This window comes from Anomalospiza imberbis, chromosome 6 (genome assembly GCF_031753505.1).
Source record: "Anomalospiza imberbis isolate Cuckoo-Finch-1a 21T00152 chromosome 6, ASM3175350v1, whole genome shotgun sequence".
In the NCBI taxonomy this organism is placed as follows: domain Eukaryota; kingdom Metazoa; phylum Chordata; class Aves; order Passeriformes; family Viduidae; genus Anomalospiza; species Anomalospiza imberbis.
In genome coordinates this window covers 36,809,450-36,832,359 of record NC_089686.1, presented here as the reverse complement: position 1 = coordinate 36,832,359, position 22,910 = coordinate 36,809,450, and the positions used below count along the sequence as shown (strand labels likewise).

General features: G+C 40.8%; 2 protein-coding genes across 2 annotated transcripts in view; both read right to left on the bottom strand.

Annotated features, from left to right (window-relative positions):
* The window catches only part of LOC137475763 (cytosolic phospholipase A2 epsilon-like), a 33,762-nt gene extending 27,694 nt beyond the window's left edge, over positions 1–6,068 (bottom strand). The window contains exons 1-2 of the mRNA XM_068193433.1: positions 5,058–6,068; positions 3,765–3,854 (exon numbers count right to left, since the gene is read on the bottom strand). Coding sequence (XP_068049534.1) covers positions 3,765–3,854; positions 5,058–5,810 — 843 coding nt within the window. The 5' untranslated portion in view covers positions 5,811–6,068. The remainder of the gene's footprint in view (positions 1–3,764; positions 3,855–5,057) is intronic.
* A 6,433-nt stretch (positions 6,069–12,501) lies between these two features.
* The window catches only part of LOC137475767 (cytosolic phospholipase A2 epsilon-like), a 35,269-nt gene continuing 24,860 nt past the window's right edge, over positions 12,502–22,910 (bottom strand). The window contains exons 14-21 of the mRNA XM_068193438.1: positions 22,305–22,527; positions 20,753–20,867; positions 20,101–20,238; positions 16,977–17,084; positions 15,873–16,061; positions 15,300–15,466; positions 14,050–14,236; positions 12,502–13,837 (exon numbers count right to left, since the gene is read on the bottom strand). Coding sequence (XP_068049539.1) covers positions 13,629–13,837; positions 14,050–14,236; positions 15,300–15,466; positions 15,873–16,061; positions 16,977–17,084; positions 20,101–20,238; positions 20,753–20,867; positions 22,305–22,527 — 1,336 coding nt within the window. The 3' untranslated portion in view covers positions 12,502–13,628. The remainder of the gene's footprint in view (positions 13,838–14,049; positions 14,237–15,299; positions 15,467–15,872; positions 16,062–16,976; positions 17,085–20,100; positions 20,239–20,752; positions 20,868–22,304; positions 22,528–22,910) is intronic.

Here is a 22,910-nt window from a genome sequence, read left to right as displayed (position 1 = left end):
AGGAGTAGCAGAAGTCTTGGTTGGATACCAATGAATTTAAAATGCCAACACCCAGATGGAAAAGCCCCTTTCAGGCATACAGCCACAGTAACCCTGGTTCCAGCAGGGAAAATTTTTCCACATCCACAAGAGCATGACAGGCATATGCAAGGTCATAAGAATTGTATCCTTCAGATGATTGCTTCCTCATACATATATCCATCATGATACTCAGAAAACTTTGGAGGAATAAGACTATGTACATTATACTATTCTTGAAAGACATTTCCAAAAAACAAAACTTCAAATACTGATTAACACAAGATGATATTCTCACTGCACAGTGATCCCATAAATACAGAGATGCATAATTATATTTCATAAATAAAAGCATTATTTATTATTTCTGTTCCTTATTATATAAATCTGCAGAGATGTTTTATTTGATTGATAACTCAAGCTAGTTGCATAGCCCTTTCAGTACTGTTAACATTACCTTCACCTTTTAGTGTTTGCAGATATTTAACAATCAGACTCCTTCAGATTTGAAAAATAGGTCTATTTGAAAACTTCAACTGTTCAACTGCATGTTCAAAATTATTTCCATATGCAAAACCGTATCCAGAGCAGTAGAATAGTCCATCTGTAAGAAAAAAAGCCAATGCCCTTCTACAGCGCTCTGCCCTCCCTAAGTAGAACAAATGCGACAGAAAGAAACTAGGCTGAGCATGAACCATCTGAGGGTTGAGACTCTTTACACCTGATTCCAGATAGCTGTAAAATTAGTGTTTACATCTAACAGCTGTTGAACATTTCTGGATTCTCATCCTAAGGTAGACATTACCACAGGACATGCATCACACTCTGAAAAATCTCTCTTTCTGACTACCAATTCTCAAGGGCATTTATAGGGCTATCTCAGGTACAGATGTTTTGCATTTTTGATGTCAAATATGGATTAGACAAACCATATTTCAACGTTTTGAGCTGATGGGAAGTGGCTCCATTTGATTCTGTGAGGTTCATTTTTGAAGTGGGAGGTGTGCTGGAACGTGTAATTCCAGCAGTCTGTATTTTAGGCAAGCCCATACCAACACTTAGGGTGGCAGAGGAGGCACCTGGGCTCAGACCAGCTTCTGCAGCTGAGCAGAGCTGCTGCTGGAGCCATGCTGCTGCAAGCACTGTGGGGCTGGGGGTGGCTCAAGACTAGACTCCTGCCTTTCCAGTTGATGCTGAGCCTGGGGCTGGAGTTGCTCCTGACAGCAGGTTCTGGCCCCTGTGGGGGTCGAGGAGCCCATGCCAAGGAGCCTGGTCCCAGCCCTCCTGCCTGCCTCAGCTTCTGTTCACATTTCCAAGCCCAACCTGCACTAGAAGCAGATGTCACAACTTGCTCCTCATCTTGCTCTGCAGTGTGGCAGCTCCCCACTCTTCCCATGATCTCAAGAGCTGCTTCCAACTTCCAAAACCCAGCAGTAACCAGAGCTCCTGCTTTGCACAAGGATGAGAGCTTAACCTGCCCCTCTTCTGTTTAAGGGCTGCAGCTGTCCCAGCTGCACAATCCTGAAAGAACAAGGAGCCCATGTCTGGCAGGGAAATGAGGTATGACTTGACCTGAGATATGATGCATCTTAGCCTTATTAAAACATGGCTCATGGTGAATTTAGAACTATGCATCCAGTTGTTCCCCTCCCCTTCCCTCACACGCACTATTATATGACATCTGCTGCAATCTTCAAATATTTTGGTATAAACTCTGATGTCTGAACTACCAGAGCTGGCTCCACCTGCTACTTTAGCATGGGTCTAAGTACCAGCCAAGGCTCAAATTGATTTCTTAATGCAGATAAAAATCAGCATGTTGGTGTAAAAAGACATGCAGTTGCTGGTAAATGCTGTCATAGGTTTCTCACAGACAACCCCTCTGAGCAGGCAGAGACCCTCATATTTAAGTCTTCTGGTAGTTTCAGTGATGGAAAAGTAATATATGAGAAAAAATTAGGAGGAGAGAAAAGTATATATGCATCCTTTACATGAAAGAATGATTGTTGGTGTAGCCAAATAATGATCATGCAAGTGCATAGGATGGAGTGACGAATTCTGAACACAGACTAAAACAGTGCCTCTGTAACCACATGCAAAAACAACTCAGTCCATCACCAATGCATTAGCATGAATTTTGTAATTTTATAATGTAATAAGTAATCCTTCAGTGTGAGACAGGACCAATATAGTGGCTAGAAGAAGGTTATGGATATATCAGATGATTCCTTTGGCCTGCTACTGTCGCATCTGTCCCCTTGAAATTTCATGACCCTTAATGTCTTTGATCAAAGTCTATATCCTGAGCACTCAATGGAAAAACAAACACATCACTGTGTGGGATTAAGAAATGGAGACAAGAAGTTACTTGTCATATGTATAATTATTGTAAGTAATTATAACCCAGGAGCTCAAATCTTTTTTCTTTCTCTCATTGTGCTTTTAAGTTCCTAACCCCTTGTAAGGAACAGGTATTATACCAAAAATTGATCAATAATTTTTTCCACCTGTTTTTACTACCTACATTAATTCTTCATCCTAGACATGATCCAGAATATCAGTATCTCCCCGAGGCTGGAGATACCAGACATTGTAACCTAAATATTTGCAAGATGAAATGCCACGAAGACCCTGGACTTATTATATAATATATTCTGTGAAAATACAGTATAATCTTTTAACATCACTATTTTTTTAATAGTAATAATCCTAATACTGGGAAAACACGATAGCTGAATTTTGAAGAGTGCATGTGAAAAACTAAAAAATACTGTGAATATGAATAAGAATTTGTTTAAATTTGTGAGCACCCAAATTGCAGCAGAACCATGCAGCTTATCACAAAGCTCACCTATCTGCCCATTCATTGTATGATTTCAACTTTCAGACAAAGCTCCTTTTCAGCTTCATTTTGCCTCAGTAGAACTTGTCTGCATGGACTATAGTGCAAATTTTTGCAGAATTATCTGCCTCAGAAGCAGGCACTTCATGAAAGAAAAATTGTTACATGAATCACTCGAACTTCTCCATTGGCAGATGGGAAATAATGCCCAGACTCACTGCACAGTAGCAGAATGAGAACTCCCATCAAAACCAGTAATTTCTAACTGAAAAAAAATCTTTGACTGACACTCATGCCCAAGAAATAGCCCTAGCACATTCAGGCATCTCTCCTTTTACAGAATCCTTCTACCGTTTCTTTCCTGATGGAGCACAGAAGTTGTGAAAGATCAGAGTTCAATAATCCAGGACTCCATCATAAATTACAAGGATTAAAATCATGCTACGAAAGCCATTGCAGCAGAGCATGTCTCACTGTTACTTTTGGCCCTTTCAGTAACAAAAAGTATTGTGGAACAGAAAGGTCTCCAGTAAATTTCTTGTACAAGTAAGTGAGACATTAAAATACCAAATATTCAGTCTGTTCCAAAGAAAATGTAACAGAGGAATAAAATAAGCAATTATGGCAAATGAGCCACTTGGTCTACTTGAAGGTGTCTCTGCTCATTGCAGGAATTTGGAACAAGATGACCTTTAAATGTGCCTTTCAACCCAAACCATTCTATGTTCTATGAAAATTATAAACATAAGAGGAATAAAATTATTTAAGCAATAAATTTAGGGGCATTTCCCTTGTAACACTCAAAGCTGCTGCCATCATTCTTTATCTACCTGAGCGATCTTCCTTTTTGAGAAAAACAAAATCCTTAGCACTCTTTGGTTCTAAATTCTCTTGTTCTTAATACCTTGAAATCACCTTGGTCTGGCCCAGTACTGTCATCTTTCCTTCTTTGCCATTCAGCATCTCCCAAGGAACCGAGGCCTGAGTTTCCATCCTGAAGAAAAGAAGAAAGAAACAATAAATGATAATGTTAAAACAACAACAGCAGTTTTATCAGGATAGATAATTAATTTCTACTTGCAACAATTTATGATGAAACCTTGATTAGAAGGGCTGTTGGTTACACCCAGCTGTGTTTTTGCACTCAGATTAATGAACAAACCACCACATGTTTTGGTGCACACCGGCACAAAAATGCATGTCAGGGGTACCCTTTCAATGAGAAAATGAAAGACCATCACAGCTGTAAGATACCTCGAAGGTGTCTCTATCCAGTAAAAAAGGTTTGATTTTTGTTTTGAGTGTGATCTTTTGGCAATCTGCTCTTACCAGTATTAAACCTCAGTTTAAAATATCCCAGAATATCTTCTGTGATTTTGAACACAGAATGTGAAACACTGCAGTTGCAAAATTTTAAATATAATGTTTCAATCTTTTTCAGGAAAGAGAAGTTCCAAAATAGTTCTACAATGTAGGGTGCCCCCCCTTTGAAGCACTTCATAGAGCACCATTAAAGGATAGTTTCTACCAAAAAAAAAAAAAAAAAAAAAAGTTGAAAATATTCTGCTTCTATTTACAAAGGTCTTCCTGAAGTGATGTGCCTTCATCCAGTCAGGGAGCACACAGAACAATGCATAAAGTACTACAGTTAAAATTAAATGCAAATCTTGAAACAATGCAGAGAATGCAAAGCAAAATGGAAAAATCAGAACCAAAAAGGGAATGTGTAAGTGAAATTCAATTCTCTATTCCTGGTCTCTAGCCTGTCCTTATCCCGTTTTCAACAACAAAAAAAATGGGCTTGACACATTATTATATATGTTAAAATCTTGCTATTTATACAGAAATATGAGCTTTTTAATAAAAGTAGCATTTAATCGCAGAAGAAAAAGGCTGACAATTCAGTCCCCTGAAGAAAGTTCATTTTTTCCCCTTTCTTATCTTCTTCTGTCCCTATACTACTCTGACTTCACTCATTTTGTCTATGAAGATGGGATCTTTGGCTCCAGTGGATTCAGAAGCAGTTTTTGCACTGACAGCCTTGAACCTTAAACTCCTTCAGGAAGAGGAACTGCTGTATAGTCCCATCAGACAGCAAATCTGCACACTAGCTTGAATACAAACACTCACAAAGCAGGATTTTGTTTTCTGTCAAATGCAGAGGACCTTAAGTGAAACTTTAAAGCTGTTTTCTTACCTCTAGTGCACTTGATGGTATCATGGTCCTCCCTTTATTCATGTAATAGAGTGTTTCTGGCACCTCCATGGGCTGCAGTTCTTGAGACATATTTGCAGGATATACTCCTGGCTCCTCCATGGGCAGGAATCCTTTAGACATGTTTTCAGGATATAGCCCTTGCTCCTCCATGGGCAGGAATCCTTTAGACATGTTTTCAGGATATACTCCTGGCTCCTCCATGGGCAGGAATCCTTTAGACATGTTTTCAGGATATAGCCCTTGCTCCTCCATGGGCAGGAATCCTTTAGACATGTTTTCAGGATATACTCCTGGCTCCTCCATGGGCAGGAATCCTTTAGACATGTTTTCAGGATATACTCCTGGCTCCTCCATGGGCAGGAATCCTTTAGACATGTTTTCAGGATATAGCCCTGGCTCCTCCATGGGAAGGAATCCTTTAGACATGTTTGCAGGATATAGTCCTTGCTCCTCCATGGGCAGGAATCCTTTAGACATGTTTTCAGGATATACTCCTGGCTCCTCCATGGGCAGGAATTCTTTAGACTTGTTTTCAGGATCTACTCCTGGCACCTCCAGAGGCAGCAATTCGAGAGATATATTTTCAGGCTCCACTCCTGGCATCTCCGTGGGCAGCAGTTCTAGAGACATGTTTTCAGGATTTACTCCTGGCACGTCTGTGGGCAGTGGTTCTAGAGACACGTTTTCAGTATCTACTTCTGGTACCTCCACCGGCAGCACTTCCCAAGACATGTTTGCAGGATGTACTCCTGTGGGAGTCAATGACTTGTTATTTTATAAAATTACCTGAGGCCCCACCCATCTCATCTCTCTAAGTAAAGGGCTCCACTCCCACTGCAAAGGCAGTGGAGCACCAAGGATAGACTGCTCCAGGGAAGGACCTTACAGCACAAGCACCACAGCCAAAAGGAATGTGGTACCTTCCTCTGGCTGGGAACCTCTCCCAGCCTGCGCCTGCCCCACGGGTCCTGCACTGCTGCCACCCTTTTGTGTGTGAGCAGAGTCCCAGCATGGAGGGTGCTGCTTCTGAGGCCTGCTCCTTCAAACCCACTTCTTCCCTGAGCAGGGACACCTTCCGTGTGGGGGAAACTGGACCGTGAAAAAGGTCTGTGTCTCTAAATAGCTGGCAGTGACCTCCCTGCATGCTGGCACAGCCCTGTGCACTGCGGTCCATGTCTCCCCACAGGTGGGGGGCCCTGAGCTCAGTGCCTGCAGAGGGGCAGAACCCCGTGCCACAGGGTAACCCCTGGAGGTTCCCCAGCCTGGCAGATCGCTGCATGGGCATGCAGCTCCCAGCTCCTCCTGGGCTGCTCCCATTCCTTCTTCCAGAGGCCATGGTGTGGGTGCAGGGCCGGGCCTTCATTTTGCAGAGGTGAGCTGCAAGGTGTGGAGGTGATTGACAGGCCGGGAGCAGCAGCACTGGGCTGTGACAGGACAGCAGGGGTGAAGGACACTTGCAGAGGGTAGGAGAAGTCTTGAAGTCAATGCCTATGGCTCCAGGCATTACCCAGGATGCCTGCTGCACCCCGCAGTACCTTACATATAGCAAAAAAGGCACAAGGAAATATGTAATAGCTGTGCAAAGCAGGTAAGAGTCATGCTTTTATACATTTTCCAGAGAAAGGCAGTTGAACTTTAAATGACAACTGTGGGAAACTCATGTCAAGATGAATGGAATACAGTATCCAGTGGTTAAGTATTATCACTTTTATTTTACAGAGATTTGTTCAACTAAAGAACAGGAACAAAATAGCAGATGAACATCTCCAGGCTTACCCAATGGAAATTACCATCTTCAAACACAGGAAAACAAGTGAATAACAAACTAGAAGCTCCAGTAACAGTAGGCTGTGTCATAGCATCTGCATTCCCAGCATGAAAAGTAGCTCTGCCCACACTGGAAGTACACGAGCATCTTTTGGCCTCGGGTCACAGACACTCTGAGCTGCACCCTGGAGAACTCCTTTTGCAGCTTAATTTAGAGAACAACAGTCATTCGGGGGGGGTGTTTGGTGTGTGTTGTTTTTTTGTTTGTTTGGGGTTTTTTTGTTGTTCTTGTTTTGGTATTTTTTGGTTGAGGTTTTTTTAGGTGTTTTTTTTTTCTTTAAATCTGGTCAGAAACGAAGACCTGGTTGACCTTGGAAAACCTGCCATGGGATACTAAAAATACCAGGATACTTCTCATCAGAGAGAAGTATCCTGGTATTCAACTTTCCCAAGGCTTGTTAGTTCAGAGAACCATTAGCATCACTGATGATAAGTGATAGAAATCCCTCTAAAGTTGGTGAACCTTAAGAAAGCTGAGATTCTCTGTCCTCAAGGAAGCCTGTGGAGAAGAAAGATGGATTCTATGTACAGACTTCCATGTCTACAGAGTGAATTCCCCATTACAGGCGCACTTGGTTATCTATCTGCACAGCCTTCAGCTAAATCGAGGTACTCTGCTCCCATCTGAGTCACTCCACAGGGAGCAACATAAAGATAGAAAACTGCAAGGTTCTCATTAACAACTGAACTAGTGCCATCTCATTTAAAATCTGAATGTACAAAGCTGGATGGTTTCCAACTTGGAGAATGAAAAGCAGAGGCTTCAAGTGGAAATATATAATGCATATTTCAACAATTTAATTACATTGCATATTTCAGTAATTTAAGGATAGATGAAGGAAAACAACCCACCTGTTTCAAAGATCTAAATGTAGTTGCCCTGGCAGCAAATTGCACACTACTCCTTTAACGTAGTGATATCACAGTTTTATCTGTTTATCACACAATGTGCCCAACCCAGCATAACCTTGTACTTCTTCTACTGCTTAGGTTTCTTATTCATCCTGCAATGCAGTTTGCAGAAGCATCACTCACTTGGCAAAGGTACCTGTACTACATCCGACTGCAGAGACAAGCTGTGGAGAAATGGAACTACATGACAAAATTTTCAACAAGTTCAAATGTAGCTTTGCAATTCCTTTTAATCACAGTCTTGGACTGGACCAAAACCACAGACAGACAGTGTCCTCCTAAATGCCTTGCAACAATATCTGCTTGCCTAGCCTCAAACAGGCCAGGCAAAATGAGCCTGAGATTATTCTAACAAGACAGAAGCACAACCAGGACTGGCTGTGTCTGCCTCACCCCTCTCAGATATACAAATACTTCTATACAAAACAATAGCACTGGAGAGCAGAGTCAGATAGCAGTTCTGGCTCAGCTACGTGCTCTTCCTGCAGGAGAGGAATGGTGTCTTAGGCCATCACTTGTGCAGTTGGTGAAGGAAGGAGATTTGGAGCAGGAGAGAAAACTCACAGGAGACAGTGGCATTACTGCTGTTTGTTATCTTACCCCTGCAACAGGTAAAAATTAATCTTCTGGGAAATAAATTTCAAACTAAAAAGTTTAAATGCATTGTTGTTAAGATCATAACTGAGAAAAGTATGGCAGCTTGTATCCATTGGATAGATGCATCAGCATTTGTATGCATCTAGCATATAACTAGAACAAACCTCTGACACTGAGAGGTATTCCTTTCCCAGTAGAGAGGCTACCGTCATTAATGACTTTGTACATCATTGCACTTACAGTTAAATACCTGTATACATTTCTTTCGTGTTACAGTTACTGATGCACTGAATAAAGCCCAAAACTTACCATACCAGTCTTTGAGCTGCCTAATTGAAGTGTAAATTTATACTTTGTTTTATCTCTCTCAGATATTATACATGTTACAAATGCACAGTCCTCAGTGGTTACCTGTAAAGTGAGTAAGTCCTCTGTGCTTGGAGTTCTCTTACTTTGGGATGTTTTTCTGCACCTGGAGAAAGTTTCCCAGGACTTCAGTTTTATGAGACCAGTTCCAAAGTTTTTTGAATCACTGTTAATTCTCCACATTTCTGCAGACTATATGCAAGTTTATCATATCCCCATGAGCTGAAAACCAGCACAAGTGCAATATGACCAGCAAAATTCTTCCTCCCCGTGCCCAAACCCAGCAGTGGGTTACAGGCCATCAACTCCTGCACCAGCAGAGATCATGGACTAGAGATTATGAGTGACTAGAAAAGGTGTTTGTTAAACATCTGTGAAGGATTTTCTGAATTATTTTCTGTATATGGGACCAAAGAATTTAATCTTCAACAAATGCTAGGCTATCATATAATCTGTTAAATGTCAAAACCAAGTTATAGTCTATATTTACAAAGTAGATATTAAGTTAAAAGAAATGCAGCTCAAGGAGGAATTTGAAGCATGAGCTGCTTTTAAGACTGGCTGTCATCTAGCTGAATAGCAGAAATTGCAAAATTGAAGAAACAACTTGCTCAAGATTTAAAAGTACAAGTAGTGCCATGAAATTTTCTAGATTAGAGATTTTTTTAGTTGCTTTTCTTTTTAAAGGGCCAGCCTATTGAGACTGCTTTGAAAAAAACAGAAGAGTAATATACCTTTATCTCTGTTTTAAATGTTTGTGTCCACCACCTTCTAGTTCCTGACTTCCTCTTTCTTTTCCTCTTTCCATTCCCTGCCATATTTTCTTTACGATTGACTTCTTGGATTGCAAGGTATGTGTTTTCTTTCTCTGTCCATCTCAATACTTCATAGCTAAAATGCCATTTTGCACTTTTTGTCGGTTATTATAATTTGTTTTTTCTTCTATCCTTTCTCCCTCCTCACATTTTATACCATCATAATCTTACTTAATCATTCTTAATCTATCCCCTTTGTCTCATATCTCCTCTGTACTGTAATTGTTTCTCCAGAAGCTTCAGGTTTGGATGAGGGAGGTTTGGTCATATTTGGAGCAAGCATGAATACTACAACCATTAGGGCAGCTGAGATCAGGCTGTGACATCTGGATGAGATGTCCAGCTGCATGGAGAAAAGGAGATAAATGATAATGGGTTGGAGGGAGTGCAAAGAAGGCCTCAGGATGTGGCATTCACATTCTCTGGACAGAGAGACATAATTCTGTCTCTCAGGAGAAGCACAGAGAGAAGAGAAAACAATCTTTATCTCTGCTCCTTTGTTTTCCCCATGTGGAATTTGGTATGGAGATTGTTTACCTGAAGTGATTGCTTGATTGGATTCTGGTGAAGGTTGTTTGGGTTCAATGATCAATTGGATCCAGCTGTGTCTTGGACTCTCAGCAGAGAAGTCACAAGTTGTTACTTGCTAGGTAAGCAAGAGGTATGTATGTAGAATAGGATAGTATCTCTTTAAATAGTATAATAATGTATTATAGTATAGTTTTAATAAAGAAAATCCTTCAGCCTTCTGATCTGGAGCCAGACATCATCATTTCTTCCCGTTGGGGGTGCCCTGATTTCCGATACTCAGGACCCAAGGAGGAAAAAACATGAGACATGACAAGATGTCACATCACAGAATTTTGATATCATGAGCTGGAGTTGTGGGAGGAATGCTGGAGAAGTACTTTATGAAGACTGCAGGAGTGCTGGGCTTCAGCGGGAACCCTACAAGGGAGAGATTTTCAGGAGGAATTCAAAGCTACAAAGCTTCAGTGGCATGAGCAAGGCAGCCATTTTAACTGTTGACCAGCATACCACAACCAGGGCATGAAGAAATAAGGCCCTGATGGCCTCCTCTGCAGTGTTATCACTCTAGTAAGACAGTGGGATATTGCACATACACAGCAGAGCTTTACATGGCAGCAGGTTTTAGCACAGGGTTTCTAAGATGGAAGTCCTGTTCTATCACCCACATTCTCTTATATCTGCTGTGGCAAACACATTTCCCATCACTCATGTGGTGCAACCTGTAGTCTCACGAATTACTAGTTCACTTCACTCAGAATGTTTGCAATAACCTCTTGTTTGATCACTCCTTGCACTACAGAACAGCACAAAATCCTGTTGCAAACCATCCCATTAGCTCCTATTTCTTCAGTGGCACTCACCAAGTAGGACTGCCCAAGTTCTCACTTGCCTTGTGAGGAGTTAAAGGATCCCACTGCTGATTTCCTTAGGTTCCTGTGGTCTGAGTCACCTCACTGAGCTGCCCAGTTCTTCATGCACCTTTGTGATAATCAGAAGGGCTGGGGCACATCTGCAATTGCATGCTAATCCCTTCACTTACTATAGATAATGAATAGGTAAGAATGAAAAGACAGGCACAGAAAAGATTCAAAACATATTAATTACAACTAAGGAGGTCAGCGTGTTAGTGTTTGTAGCTCCTATTACCACACGTACCAAGAGCTCTACCTATTAAAACATTTAGGAAAAATCAAGTTAACTCCTGCTGGTATTAACACCATGATACAGCATGGGCCTGGATTTTTGCAGTGATTCTCTCCCCTCTAGTTAGTTTTCTTCCTCAAAGGGATAATTCCATGAAGTCACTCCTCTTTCCTGTAAAAAGGGACATTCCCAACCTGCAAAACCAAAAAGTGCTTTTAAATGCCCACATCTGCAACTGTTCCCTACATTCCTGTAATGCTTCAGTACATCCCAGAGTCAGAGCATAGGAAACCTACCCTATTAATTGCTGAACCAGAATAAAACCATGCCAGCAGACAAAGCCACACAAAACCTCCCTGATGGCCTGCAAGGACAGATGACAAGGATCTTCTGCAGGTGTTCTGCTGGGAGGAGAACAAACCTACCCTGGGAGGTGCAGCAGAGAACACCTCAGTGGCACACTGAGAGTAAATGGGGCTTCCCACTGTTAAACCAGCAAAAGAGAACATCAAGGGAAGCAAAGGGGTATAGTTAAAGGCAGGAATGGGAGGAGAGAAGCAGGGTTCTTGAAATTTGGTGTCATCAAAGACTTGGATGACGGGGGTAGGAACTCCATTTGCAGCTCTTGAAGGTGCCTGAAACCTCAGCTGTAAGATGGGCAGTTGGGAGAAGTAGCAAACACATGTGTCACACCAAATGGGGTTGTCATAATGATAACCAGGGAAGCCTGGCAGGGAAATAGAGCTGGGACAGAGGAGAGGCAATGCCGAGAGGGACCAGATGACTCAGCAACAGAGATCACAAAGAGGGGAGCCCTTGATGAGCACCAACAAGTAAACAGCCATTTCAGCACGCCAGAGGTTTGAACCCAGGCTGCAAATTGGATGAAGGTGTGAGGGCCTGGAAAAGCAGCTGGGGTAAGGACACAGCGCCCCTAAGGGTGCTGAGGTCATCAGAGGTGAGCATGGGAGACTAAAGACAGCAGAAGATAAGAGAAAGACAAGGCATAAAGGAATGATTGAAGGAAGAAAGATAGATCATGATAACAAGAAGGAAGATAATTTTTCAGTCTTTTAGAAGGTCATATTTCATTTTGAATTAAAAATTAATTTTCTATTTTTGCTATGATACATTATTCATAGCTCTGTGTTTGCCAATACATGTTACTTCAGCACAGACAAGCTGCTGCATTTTATTTAAATTTTAAGTAATTAAGGGCAACCAATACTGACTGAAGCATTATATCTTTTTATTTTAGATTAATATCTTTGTTGTAATGAAACAGGTTTACATTGCATTTGTCTTACTAAAATTCTTCCTAAAGCAAATAATTGTTTTGGTCTTCATCTCAAAAATAAGCAGTTTCAACAAATTATTTTGTGCTGTTTATAGTAGTTACATATATCCTAACTTGCTTTTAGACAGGCAGGGACTGACAAAGTTATATGATTACCCTTGAATTACCCATGGATATCAGTGTAAAGCACTTAGCTTGCCTTCTGACCACAAAACCTGTCTCTCAGTTTGTGATGTTTTAATTCTCACAGCATCCCATCTTCTAATAACAAGAAACACTATGAAAACTGCTGAAATTAACAGGACATGGATGCTGAGCTGGATCATCTAAATACCATGAAAGTTCAGTGGAAAGCAGAACCGTGGATTAGATAGTTATAACCGCACTGGAAGAGCTGATCCTGACTCACAAAATGGCATGAAAGAGTAGTTTCCAAGAGATTATCAAAAGCTAAATACTGCTGCTGTAATAAAACTTTTAAATTCAAAAGTATAGAAAATGTGTGTTTTTCACGTGAAGTCCCAGATTATCTATTATGTTTAGCTTGGCATGTTATTTCTAGCAAAAATTCCTTGCTGACATTATAGGAAAATACAGTTTGCATGTTCTTTGAAATTGTCCACGTTTATCACGTATTTTTCTGTTGCACTAGATTTGGAATAAATTAAATATCCGTAGCTCATTTGTCTTCACTTCTCATAAAATTTCCATTAGTATAACAAATTTTCAAAGAATTTATACTGCTGTCCCAGATTCATGCATTTCAAAAACTTTTCAATAAATCCAGTGTTTTCTGACCTTCAATTTACTGCATATACACATATATGCATGAAAAAAAGTTCAGCAGCAGTGAATTCCAATGTAAATAAAGCACAAGTCTAATCATTATTTTGTTTGATTTGTTGATCTAGGATCACCATGTGGTAGAGAGGAACCACAGCCTGAGACAAGTCTTTACTTTCCAAAGTCTACTATACTCATTTGAAGACAGGTCTTGATTCTTCTCCAGAGAAGAATAAAAAAAAAATTGTGCAGATATCTTTCTGAAACTCAGGCGAGTGCTTATTTTTTGTGCTGTCGTTTCTGCTCTATGGCTGAATTCAAAGCCTGAAGGATCAGATGCTGGTTGTTCTGAATGTTGTAGCTGGTCAGTTCTATCAGCTTGTCAAACTCCTCCCCAGTGTAGGTAAAGCTGTTTAAGCAGTAGGGGGAAAAAATGGTGGAAACATCCACGTTGCCCTGAGCCATCTCAGCAGGGCTGCGCTCCACACCTGACAAATAAAGAAACATCATCAGTGGGGTAGAGAGATGGTTCCACCTCCCACTTTCCAGTGGGGCACAACGTTACTCTTCGCTCCCTTGGAATTTGTGTTTCTCGCCCATGGGAGGCACAGCAGGGGAGGGAGGAGACCATGCTACACCATGTCTCCCATTCCACAGCCAAAGGGCTGCCAGGTGGTGGGAGAGCCATCCCATGGCTTACCAGGCTCTTTGTATTTTCTGAAGGAGTCATTCACCAGCGGGAAAAACACCACAGTTGGTGCCTCTGGGATCTCTGTATCTTCAAAGATGTAGCACTCCTTTAGATTTTTCTTTTCTTCTTCACTCATTTGGATTTTGGGAAATGGGATTCCCTGCTTTTGAAAGTATTTGGAGGCTTCTTCCAAAGGCTGAATTCAGACAGAAAAGAGGAAAATGTCAAAAATTCTGCATGAGATATTAAGTACTATTAACAGAACAATTCAACAGTCAGCCTCCAGCTTGCACTCCTGATTGGTGTTCTACCTTCTCCTTCTCCTCATTAGCCTTTATCTTTACAAGATAGGAAAAAAGTCCATGACTATGGGAAGAGTGGCCTAGCAGATTAGGATACAGAAAGATGCCTCTTTTGGAGAAGTTCCTGAAACAAGTAGAATGGGCAAGAATCTGAAATAGTACAGTTTTAAAATGCAAAATTACTTTTTTTTTTTTTTTTTTTTTTTGATTTGGCATAAAATTTTTAAAAGCCTCTGTCTTAGATGCCTTAGGATGGTTCTGAAAAAGGATTTAAGCAAACAGTGATCTGGGAGCAAATATCGTCTAACTGAAACATTACTCTTGCAGGTATGTTAGCAATTTTTGAAAGTAGGATTTTGCTTCCTGAGTCTGGTTGACATGTATGAAAATTTTAGTCCTCAAGAATTTCTGTCTTATCCATATCTAGTAACAAGAATTATAAACCAGGTTATTAGATGGTATTTGAAGGAGCATATGTTCTCAAAGGACAATTCTTTTCCACAATTTCGAACAACAAAAAAAAATCCAGTTACTGTTCTAAAGATAACTGAACAAAATATTTCTAATTATACTGCATGTGGTTAATTTTATATGAACATTACAACACAACCGTAATGAGTCCATCAGTGGTGGCAACTAGTACCACATAAACACTCCATGTGAGTGAAATCTAGATAGCCAAATGGAGATCACAGGAGCACACAGATCTAGGGGATAACATTTAGCTATTAGAGGGTTAATTCAAATAAAATATGTAGAAATCTGATATTCCTCCTGTTTTCAGGGGATTTACCAGCATCACTTGAAGACCTAAGCATCTCCACAGGGAGCTGTAGACCGAGGATCATTTTCTCCCAGAATTAGTTTATTCTACATAAAGTATTCTGAATCTTTAGGAGTTAAGGAGGGCTAGAAGGCAGCAGTTGTTTATCAAAGAAAAGAGAGAATTCTCCACACCAAGGTCTGTGATCCAGAAGAATAGTTTAAGTGCAGGACAACATCCACTTTCCTCTCTGGCCTCATGAGTGGTGGGTAGCTAATGTCGATGTATCCCGCTGTGTCTGCCAGGCACATGAACTCTGCTGTTTCTGTCAGCTGGTTGGGGAAATGCTCTAGTACAGTATCTAAAAGGAAATATTTTTTATGATGAGTGATTCACTGAAGAAACAGTACATCTGTTGTTTGACTTATAAGGAAAAATTGGGAAAAATGCCTCTTGGCTATCCATTACATTTACTTTTTCCAAAAGACCCTGAAACACTACAGATGTTCAGCCTTCACACATGAAAGAAAAGTTTGTTCAAGGTAAAAAGAGAGTTCTTTCACTTCTCATGTTGCTATTCTTCCACCCGAGATGAACAGTAATTTTCTTTCCCTGGAGTCAAGAAAATTCCTGAAGCTGATTTGACTATATGATATTTAAATAGTTATCTAGAATATTCATTTCCAAAGGTTCATCATCTGCCTTCTCTTCACTGATGAAAACACCAACTATCTAATAAGGTAAACAATTATATTCAAGGATGTTACCTTTCCATATACAGAAGTTTTTGTTCTGAAGGTATTCATTGTGCAGCTGGAATCCCTTCAGGAAGTTGTAGAACTTTGAAACCATCACCCGCTCTGTCAGGATCCGCCGAATTATGCCCATGATGCCACATTCAGGGGTGACCAGGTAAGTCTCCAACTCATGTCTCCTGTCTGATGGAGAAGGTTCTTCTGAAAGATAAAGGAGATGAACAAATTGTTGCTTTGATACAGTTATTTTCAATACTTAAAATAGTAGAAGGCATCTCATATTAGCTAGGGAAAAGAAAATCCTAATAAGACATTGTGACATACAAATAAATCAATGTCAAAATAGGAATAAGAAGAAAATCAGTCTTCAGTAAAGCCTGTTCCATGAGAAACAGTATGGCAACAAACTTGCTAAAACTGGAAAAAGTGATACATTCTTTGATAGAACTCACAGATCAATTCCCTGTGTGGAGATTAAGGTAGGTTCAGAATCTGGACCTGTTTCTTTCAAAATTAATAAAAATCAGCTTTGCAAGGAAGAAAAAAAGCTTTCAGGAGACTGAGACATCCACAAAATAACAGAGAAATAGGGTGGTTCTAAACACTACCTCATGAGACTGGGAAGAGAGGCAATCACTTTCTATAACATGCATTTATTGATTTATTTAGTTTAGGGCTTTGCAACACTTCCATGGAGAAAGTGATAGAAACCCATAACCAAACTCGCTAACTGCCTTTAAACACAGAAAGGACAACCAAGGCCTCTGAGAAAAACACAGGTTTATATCAAGCTCAAAGAACATTGAAATGGAGTTGCATGCAATTGAAGTCTTCAACAAAAATGTATGAAAAGCACCAGCTGCTGAGGCAGACAGAGAACACAGCACAGAGGTGTTTGTTACAACGTGGAGGTTCACCAAAGGGCCCCCAGCAAAGACAATCTGTTTAAAACCTTCAGTAGTTTTATATTTGCATAAATTCAGTATAAGAGAGATTAATGGAAAAAATATTGCTATGAATAAATTCAGAGAGGAAACCTAGCTAGATACAGCTGACAACATGAAGCCTCTGGATTTATGAGGCACCAGGTAAAACAGAAACAGAAACATAACTAACCAGTATCAACAGTGCTGTGTTGGGTACACCGCAGTGAGCGCCTCTGTGTAGGATTCGACGAATGCCAGGCATCTAAGAGGTTGTATGAAAAGACATTGCTCCATAAGCCTGTGCAATGGTAGAGGACAGGGAAACTTCTTCAGAAACATTCTAATAGAAAATATCCCTTTAAAAAAAATCTCTCAACTTTGCAAGGAGTATTGGAAAGTCTTGAGGTTTCCAAATTATCACCAAAAACTATATGAAGTTATTTTCAGCAATTAGCATTCTGTCATCAAGGAGGAGCCTAAATAGTTTAAAACATTGTGTGAGGCCTTCAGCCACTCTAATTCCTTGCTACATGTAAACCAACATTTTCCATCCTATAAGCAACTGTCATAAGTGAGAAAAACCACGCCAGTTCCTACAAAATACACGTCTGGTCTACAAAATATATCATATACAAGTGGATACTCAGTTAAATGTTTGGAAGCTACTTCTGGACAGTCAAGATTCAAATGGTTAGAGTATAGTCTGGGACAGTCTGCAGAAAAGTCCTCTAAATAAATGATATCTTTGCTGTCCCTCTAAAATTCCTCTCTGCACCAAGTCTTCTATTTGTTATTCTCATTCCCATAGTGCTTCTCCCACTTTTGCCATCCCACATAGAAGAACATCTGAAAGTGTCTTCACAGTGCAGAAATCTCCAAACGTCTCTTGGATTTTAAAAAGCATCTCTTCCTCCACAGCTCTGTCACAGGCCCCAAGAGGAACCCTAGCAGAGAAGGCAGGGCTGTGCTTTGCCTTGAAAATCTCTACCAGTGAAAGCTTTGCAAAAGCCATACATTGTACAGGATGCAATAACTTGAGTTGCACAATAAAATAATTATTCATCCCATAAATTATTAGCAGAAATACCATTCCCTTTAAAACATGGCTTGTTTCTAGAGTGGGACAGAAATCCAAGAGCCTTCTGTTTTAAAGGAAGTCCTTGTAAAAATAGACTCACTTAGGAAATATTACAAATGCATAATCAAGAAATCAAATTGGGCCTCTCTGGATCTACACTTAGCTGTCAAGCAGATTTCATTTGCACATAATTACTGGCCAGTTTCTGTCAAGACAGCCCCATCTCAGCAGCTTGAGAAGCTTCTGTCCAACCCTGCTACAAGAAGACAACTCCTCTGGTTTCTCCTGTCTTGGTGTCTTCCCACTCTGTAACTCTTCCGGTTCACTTACCCTTGGAGTTACACATTGTTCCTTCATGTAATGACTGTCAAACATTGTCTCCTCAGAACTTGTTTATAATTACATGGCAAAGTTGCCCTAACCTCTTGCACTGAATTTTCTTTGTACCTGTATTGGCTGAAGTAAGAACTGTGAAGAGGGATGGTATCTTTTACTAGGCCAACAGAGTTGAAGAGAGTCAACAAGCCCTTATGCACCCCAGCCTTTCTTCTGGAAACATGAGGGTCTTGTATCCCTGTAAGCTCATCCAGTCTTTCCAGCTCTAGCCACTGCTCTTAGAAAAGGTCTTTCCTCTCCTTGCTTTTGTCTTTAAATGACACCTTGCTTTTGTCTTTAAATTATCACGCTGTAATTAATAGCATATTTTAATAGTTACCCAAGAGGGCATTGCATGTGGTATCACTAGATGGCAACATTGCTTTAACTCCCTACCTTGTCCTTTATAAAGATACACACGTGGCTGTGGGATCCCCAGGCTCAGGTGCTAAGACTGAGAACAGAGCTCAGCCCAGGCTGGATGTGTTGGGTGTGCTTGCTACCTGGCCACCTCAGGTATGAACACACTACCCCACTGCTATTGAGGAACTGCAATGGAGGCATATCATGCTCAGAAGAAGGCTCTGTAGTCCCACCTAGCTCCATGACCTACCTCCTACCTCTAACAGTCAGCACAGAGTGCTTAATGGAAGAGTAAAAGACAAAGGGAAGAATGAAGGGATTTCCCCAGTGTACTCTACAGCATCTCAAGCTCCTGGATTTAGGACTTCTAGTACTGGAGGCTGCATCTGAACTTCAGAGCCACCAGTGGGATTTACTATGCATTAATTTCTCCTGCCTTTTTCAGATCTATTCATACTCTTGGATCCTGTGTTTTCTTCTGAGACTTTTCCCTCAAACAACTCTTTTCTTAACTCATGACATCACTGAAAGCTCTTAGCATAGCTAATAAAGCTGTAAGATTTAGTGCTTGTGTGACTGAGCACAGTATTTTCTTTCTTATGCCCAACTATTGTCTCATGTTTAGAATAATATTATTCTGGACTCCTCCTGCATAGTACAGACATTCACAGCTTCTCTGAATACCAAATAAGGAATAGCATGCGGTGTTGCTGGTTGCATGGATTTTTCACTTTATAATTTAACCATTTTTTACCTGTATTCTTGGTGTCCTGTTGTGACTTGTGCTTATTTACATGTAAAATGTCTGTTTAAGAGCAGGTGGACCTGTCTGCGGACAGCTTTACCCCAGAGAACCAATGTACAGAGGGGCATAGTAGAGAGTACGAGAGTATTAAGCAAAATTCAAACAAGAATTGCATAAAACCTGCAAAACTGTTTTTCATATATTACTGGGTGCTACCCAATTTACTGAATTAAGAATGATAAATTTCAATTATTTATCATGGTAGCAAAATTACAGAAGATTTAGAATACTATTAAGCTTGCAAAAGTATCAGTAGCAGTTCACAAAACTACTCTAAATTGCTGTATTTTATAATAAACTCATTAACAACATTGCCTTGGCATCTAAGATCATGCCATTCATAGACAAATTTTACTTTAAGATTTCGGTTTCAAAATACAAATGTTTTTCATGTGGAACTCTGCTGCTGGTTGGTTCAAAATGAACCTAGCCTCTTCAAGCAGCCCTGAAACTTCAGGCATGAGCATCCCTATTCAAGACAAGTGCAACAGTGAATAGTTGAAATTTCCTCTCAGTACTTTTAGCCCATCTCCATCGTCTAAGGAATTCAGTCAGAGGTGAGAACAACATTGTGTACAATTGGTTTCAGTCCTGCATGATGCAGGGCACTGGTTGTAATATGCAGAGTCTGCATCATATTAAAAATAAAGTGCCTACTTATGCAATTCAAATTTTTGCCATAGACCACATCACCTTTCATGAAGCAGATTCGGGACTCAGGAAGCTTCTTCATCAGGCGACCCATGAAGAACTCACTGCCAAAATCCTCAGCACGAATGAAGGCACCATATTTTAAGAACCCAACCTCATAAGGGGTGAACTCCACCCATTCTGCAGAAACATAAAACAAACTTTTAAATCTTAATCTTATCCCTACTTCCCTGCTGGAAGGGCAATGAAAAGGCAAAAAGGCAGCTGTCGGATAAACCCTATCTGTGGGGTGACCACAGACTGGCCTTCCTCAGGGTAAAGAATTATCATTCAGCCGGTGTCAGCCACTCACTCAGTAATGTTTCGTGGTGCTGTTCATTCAGAACTTTCCAATGACCCTCTCCAGAGAGAACCTAAGGGAAGTTTATACCAAGAGGGGTCAGCCTGAGTTACCCCACATGTGGACCTAAGGCTTGTCCTTAAACCTTGGCTGTCCTTAAATACCTCTGCAAGATTTCTCCTGTCCTGCAGAAGATAAGTTCCTCCCACAGCCTAGGCATAAAGTCTGGAAATGGAAAAAAAGTTAAGGAAGAAAAGAAACTGTTTATAAGTGCTATGGGTCAGCTGTAGAAGCGGTTGAAGTACTGATAATGCAGATAGTTCAAACACCAAATAAACCCATTTTTGCCATCACCTTTGAACTCTGATAGGCTGTAATCTTCTTTGATGTTGAGGATCATGTAGATAGGTAGGGGATTTTGACCCTGACTCAATGCCTCTTGTTCATCTGAGAGTTTGTGGTTATTTTTCTGTGAATTGACGAAAGACAAAGAGCAAAATCAAGGGACCTTCTTGGTATAGTTTATGGGCTTCCAAGAGTACAGCAAAATACATCGCTGTTTCCCTCTTAATTTTGCTATACTCTCGATTCCTTTTGTGTCCAAACATATTTTTAACCAAAGAATGATCAAAACATTTACACATCCACACAGGCTTATTTAATTACTGGTAGAGTTATAGGATGCTTTTTTTAAAAATGGTCTTGTACTCTTTGTAGTAAATACATCCACTTCACATGGAAATTTGTTCTCACAGGGATGAACAGAGAAAAATAAACCAAGAGCAAGACTCTTTAGTTAGGTACTCACATAGTCATGCTTGTAGAAGGAGACAAAGGTTTTCTTTTCTACAGAAGCCCCTTGGGCTGCTAATTATGTATTAAGAGATATGTGGGGACAAAGCTCTCAACAAGTTTGCAGACAACACTAAGCTGGGTGGGAGCTGTTGATCTACTGGAGGGCAGGAAGGCTCTGCAGGGGCATCTGGACAGGCTGGATCAATGGGCCAAGGCCAATCATATGAGGTACAACAAGGCCAAGTGCCAGGTCCTGCACTTGATCATGTATGGGGCTGTCATAACAGCCCCATACATCACTACAGGCTGGGGGAAGGGAGTGTGGAAAGCTGCCCAGCAGAAAAGAACCTGGGGGTGCTGGCTGACAGCAGCTGAACATGAACAGAAGGCCAATGGAATCCTGGCCTGTGTCAGCAGTAGTAGTAGGACCAGGGCAGTGATTGTCTCCCTGTACTCAGCACTGATGAGGCCACACCTCATGTGCTCTGTGCAGTTTTGGGCCCCTCATATAAGACATTGAGGTGCTGGAGCATGTCCATAGAACAACACGGAGCAAAGGCAACGGAGCTGGGAAAGGGTCTAGAGAAAAAGTCTTATAATGAACAGCTGAAGGAGCTGGTACTGTGTAGCCTGGAGAAAAGGAGGCTCAGGGGAGACTTTGTCACTCTTTACAACTTCCTGAAAGGAAGTAGTAGATAAATGGGGATTGATCTCTTCTTCCAAATAATAAGTGATAAGACAAGAGGAAATGAACTTAAGTTGTGCCCGAAGAGGTTTAATTGAATATTAGGAAAAATTTCTTCGCTTAAAGGCTAGTCAGCATTAGAACAGGTTCCCCAAGGAAGTGGTGGAATCACCATCTGTGAAAGTGTTTGAAACTTGTGTAGATGTGGAACCTGGGGACATGGGTTAGCGGTGAACATGGTAATGATAGGTTAATGATTGGACACAGAGGCCTTTCCAACCTTAACAATTCTAAAACCCATTTGTTAATCAGCAGAAATCATCTGCTGGATAATGCTGGCATGCTCTCAGGCATCTGTCCCTGGAGCTTCATTTTCCATACAATAGTATTCAGTAGCTGTTAGAGAAAACATTGGAAAAACACTACCCCATCGTCTAATGCATTTTCCAGCAGAAGCCCCCAAAAATCAACACTAGAGATCTGGTATCCCTCTTGCTTCCGCAGTTTTAGCTCCTTTGCATAGTATTTCAAGCTCTCCAGGGAAAAGCAGCTTAGCTTGCACTTGGTCATATGTCTGCGGACTTCACCAATCGGTGTTGATAGATCCTTGTGTGACCAGTCAGCACTCTGATACAAATGTGACAAAGTCCTGGGGAAAAGAAAGGAAGTGCATTGTCATATGCAGAGAAACTTTCACTTTTTAGACTTATATTTAAGGTCCACATCAAATGAACTAGCTGAGTTTCTTTAAAAGCATCTTTTGAGCTTAGTATATTATTGAAAAGATTTTTTGATTTAGAGGAGACCCCCAATTCACTAGTGAAAATTGAGGACTTGAAAAAAGCCCCTCCTTGCTACTAAGGTTTATGCACAAGTCTGTGATTTGCACACCGGTGACTCAGTAGGAAAGATCCAAGAGCTAAAAGAAAGCAGCACGTAGGCCATTCACTGGCCTGGGCAATGTGCTCCTAATGCAGCAATAAAAAAAAACTCAAGAATGAAACTCATGCCTTTCTTTACAAAAATGAAGAG